The 4040-nt window shown below is 36.7% G+C and overlaps 2 protein-coding genes across 2 annotated transcripts in view; one reads left to right on the top strand and one right to left on the bottom strand.

Annotated features, from left to right (window-relative positions):
- LOC140137237 (carboxypeptidase B-like) overlaps positions 1-221 on the top strand; it is a 9689-nt gene extending 9468 nt beyond the window's left edge. The window contains exon 10 of the mRNA XM_072158886.1: positions 1-221. This exon is cut by the window's left edge and continues 58 nt beyond it. Coding sequence (XP_072014987.1) covers positions 1-217 — 217 coding nt within the window. The 3' untranslated portion in view covers positions 218-221.
- Positions 222-2139: 1918 nt separating this feature from the next.
- LOC140137238 (orexin/Hypocretin receptor type 1-like) lies at positions 2140-2886 on the bottom strand. Its single transcript, XM_072158887.1, has one exon. The coding sequence runs from the start codon at positions 2884-2886 to the stop codon at positions 2140-2142; it is 747 nt and encodes a 248-aa protein (XP_072014988.1).
- Between the last annotated feature and the right edge of the window lie 1154 nt (positions 2887-4040).

Below are 4040 nucleotides of genomic sequence, written 5' to 3' on the forward strand. Positions count from 1 at the left end.
TACATATTCTTATGGTATAGAACTACGCGACACAGGAGAATATGGCTTTGTTATTCCAGCAAGCAACATCCAACCGAGTGGGGAAGAGATGGTCGCTGGGATGAAAGTATTAGGACACCATATTCTGAACTCAGGCAGTAGAAGTTATAATAACAGTTTAAATGTTTGGCAACTAGTGGTCACAATGTTGGTTTCTTTAGTCATGGATTGGTTTTAACAAGATCTTGATAAGTGGTGCTAAGCAATTTGCATATTTCGAGGAGAAATCATTTGAGTTAGGAAGTACCGATGCTTTTGAATGAATCGAGTCTAAATACCTACAATGGTGATACATTACAGTTCCTAAAAAAGGCTCTAAAAATCATGCCAACTTTGAAAGCTTCTTGGTTTTTTCAAGTTCAATTATACAGAATTTGATGATTTTGTTTAACAACAGATATCCTAACGTTTGTTGTGGAGTTTCGTTTTCTTCGATTTATTAATAACTTTCCATGGTAACTTTCTGTGATAGTAAGAAATAAACTGAAACATTTCAGTGGTATAAACTTGCAAAGTTGGCACCTCTTTGGATATGGAAAAAAAATAAGCACTTTTGGAAGTTAAAGAAGAAAAAACATTTTGTCCATTAATAAACATACCAAGTCATGAAAAGTAAGCATCGCTTGTTTAAGGAATAGAGAAAATTACACTTGTAAGATTTGGCAAAGAAAACAACTCCTATACAAAGGTACCGAGCCTACCTATGTTGGCCACATTATCACTTGTATTTGTTTGTTTTCTTAAATGGCAATATATTACAACATTAGCGTATTTGCAAAGGTCTCGATATAGATTATTTCAAGTTAAGCAGCATTTTTTGATTGTCAAAATAGTGAGTGTTAATTCTCAGTCGTTAAAAAGTTTTGATTTAAATCTTTTACTGGAACTTACTTTTACTACTTGCTTCGTTGCGTCTGATACTATTAGACTTCGTCAGGCAATGACCCAATTAGATGGGCTGATCATGTGACTCTTGAAGACAAATAGGGATCCTCGATCTTGATGACCCGGTCCCATATACGTGAGATAAGTTGCGTCTCAGTCCCTTTTTTGTGAAGTGACGGCTGCTCTACTCTCTTCCAGATGGCTTCCTTGATGCCTCTCCTATGCCACTGCTCCTCCTTATCAAGAATCACTGCGTCCTCGGTATCAATATTATGACATGTGTCTTTAAGGTGGAGGTACGTTTGAGCCTTGTTTGAACGTCCAATCCCAGCCACGAAAACATGCCCAGTCTGAAGCACTTCCCCTATTATGACCATATCATGGTCGTAACCCAGTCTTTGATAATACTTTGAAAGTTATTAAATTCTATGTAATCTGACCAAACAACTAGGGCAAACAACGCAAATTGAACCAATTGTACCCTCTTTCGAAAACGAGAACACACAGTATATCACTAACTTAAAAGCGTTAGCGATAATAATCTTCAATGTGCGACGTTTACCAACAAGCGCCCTGTGTTTCAATGGGATGCAAATTCTGTAGTAAGAGTTGCCAATAAACCAGTAGACTCAAAGTACATTATAAGAGTTAATTATTATTATGAAGACGAGCAACCATCGAGCCGAATGACCCATGCTATAATATACGAACTAGATAAGAAATGAAAGTCCAAAAATACGGGTAAATTGATGTCAAGATTTAAGTGATATTGGCAATATTTGTAATTGTTCGAAGCCGTTAAATTTTTTGAAACTACAAACAAGAAGGTAGTGTTAAAGAATACGCAAAAGAGTGAAATTAAAGTCAATATCACAAAGTAAACAAGATTCTAAAGTTATTCAAATAATTTTTAGCCAAATATTTTTGTCGACATTATACGTTACCGAACCGATACTGATTACAATATCACAAGTTCGCCTAGTTTGGATATCAACTTATGTTCAATACCACAATATCATAGTCTTTACTAATATATTATACATAATATACGAGCTAATATCAAATAAGATCATCATATTCTGGGTTAAAATGTGCGTGCTTCTTCGGCTTAAATACATGAACCATTGATTCTACAAGCATGAAAATGTTCATCGAGAGAGTTGATGATATATTCAATGTTTATATTGATTCAAGCATATTATAATTCGAGCTAGCTTATTGTCGCGTTGACATGGTTGGGGTACAAGTATGTCCGGTTGACCCAGTCACTGTCTTTTTACACCCAAATGCCTCCTTAAATGCCACATAATAAAACGAACTGCTAAGGTTGTACAGGATCGGATTGATTGACGAATTCAAATACAATAACCCCCTACTGATGATGACAACAAGGCCAAGGGCTTCATCTGAATTGAAGATTCCAAAACCAATAGTTAGCTTCATAATGATATGAACAGCAACAAATCGGTAAATAACCTGGCATCCAAAGAAGACGTTACCATTTAGGATCAACAAACGCGCAACCTGGTTGCGTACTTGAGTGGCCTGCTCTTGCATCTGACTATTTTTATCATCGGTGATCTGTTCCGCTTTCCGTTTGTTCAGTGTGTAGATTATTACCACATACATATATCCATTCCAAATCATAGCAACGAAGAAAGGTGCAGTCTGAAGCACTTCACCCATTATGACCACACCAGGATGGATCGTAACGCAGTCTTTGATAATGCTGGGAAAGTTATTGAATTCTTCGTCATCTGGCCAAACAACGCAACTTGAACCAACTCGACCATCTTTCAGCGAGACAAGAACACCCAGTATGATACTAACGAAAGTGTTAGCGATAATAATCTTCAATGTGCGACGCTTCCCGGCAATCGCTCTGTGTTTCAATGGGATGCAAATTGCGTAGTACCGTTCAAGAGTTACCAATGTGTATAAACCCATCGACGCAAAGTACATTGTGAGAGTTATTATAAAGACAAGCAAACAGCCAGCTGAGTGATCCCATGCTATATCATTTCGAACTGGAGATGAAAAGAAAGTCCACAAATACGGGCCAATTGATGTCAAGATGAAAGTGATATCGGCAAGAGCCACACAGACGAGGTAATAATTTGTTATTGTCCGAAGCCGTTTGATTTTTGCAACTACAAACAAGAAGGCAGCGTTACAGGACACACCGAAGAGTAAAATTATCGGCAATATCACAGAATAAATAAGAGTTTCTGAATCTGAATAGAGCAAAATTGCAGCGTCAGACGCATTGGCCAGATACAGCGTATTCGAGTCACTACACAATGCATTCTCAGCCATGTTTGATGTCATTTTGATAAAAAATCTGATTCACAATCTTGAGTAGCACTATTGAGAAATTCAGTGACGCTCTTTTGAGCTTTAGTTTCTCTTGAGTGAGTTTGCGCAGTTGCCTGGAAATTATATTATAAGGCTAAAAATTATGCGATGTCTCAAAGCCCATGGCAGTAAGGAATGAGGTTTTTTAAAGATTTTTTTAAAAGATTTTTTTAAACTCAAAATTTAAATTAAGATGTCATTTTCGAATGTTCAAAAGTACCAAAAATTGTGGTTGATTTAGTACAAATATCAATGTTTTATACCTAATCAAATGCGAGCATCGGAAAAAGGAACTTCTTTCCCAATTTTTTCACAGAATTTCATGATTTTACGGTGAAATACTAAAAGAACTAAAACGAAAAAAGAACAAAAGGAAATAAAACATTAATTTGCTGTTTCAGCTGACATGGATGCGCTAAGAAAATCGAAAGCGTGCGGAGGCTTTAAGACATAGCAATTTTTTAGCCTAAGCAATTTTGTAGAGAAATGACTCGCCCCGTGCCCCGTGCCCCGTGCCCCATGACGCTACGCCACTGCCTTTATAGACGAGTCCATATACGTTAGAGCTAGACACAATGTTTTTTGTTGTAAGTACAAGGTGTCCCATAAAAAGGTTACATGTAGAAAATGAACCGCATTTTGTGATGGTACAACAAATCAATGTCATTTTTTTCCAGATATTATTTATTGATCCTTCTTGTAACTGTTTGCTAAGTTTCAATTCCGTATCTTAAAAGCAACATAACTTATGGGCGCAAGAT

The sequence above is a fragment of the Amphiura filiformis genome, chromosome 17 (assembly GCF_039555335.1).
Source record: "Amphiura filiformis chromosome 17, Afil_fr2py, whole genome shotgun sequence".
Lineage (NCBI taxonomy): Eukaryota > Metazoa > Echinodermata > Ophiuroidea > Amphilepidida > Amphiuridae > Amphiura > Amphiura filiformis.

Coding starts and splice junctions, on each gene's coding strand:
- LOC140137238 (XM_072158887.1), bottom strand. CDS start 2,886: ATGTACTTTGCGTCGATGGGTTTATACACATTGGTAACTCTTGAACGG.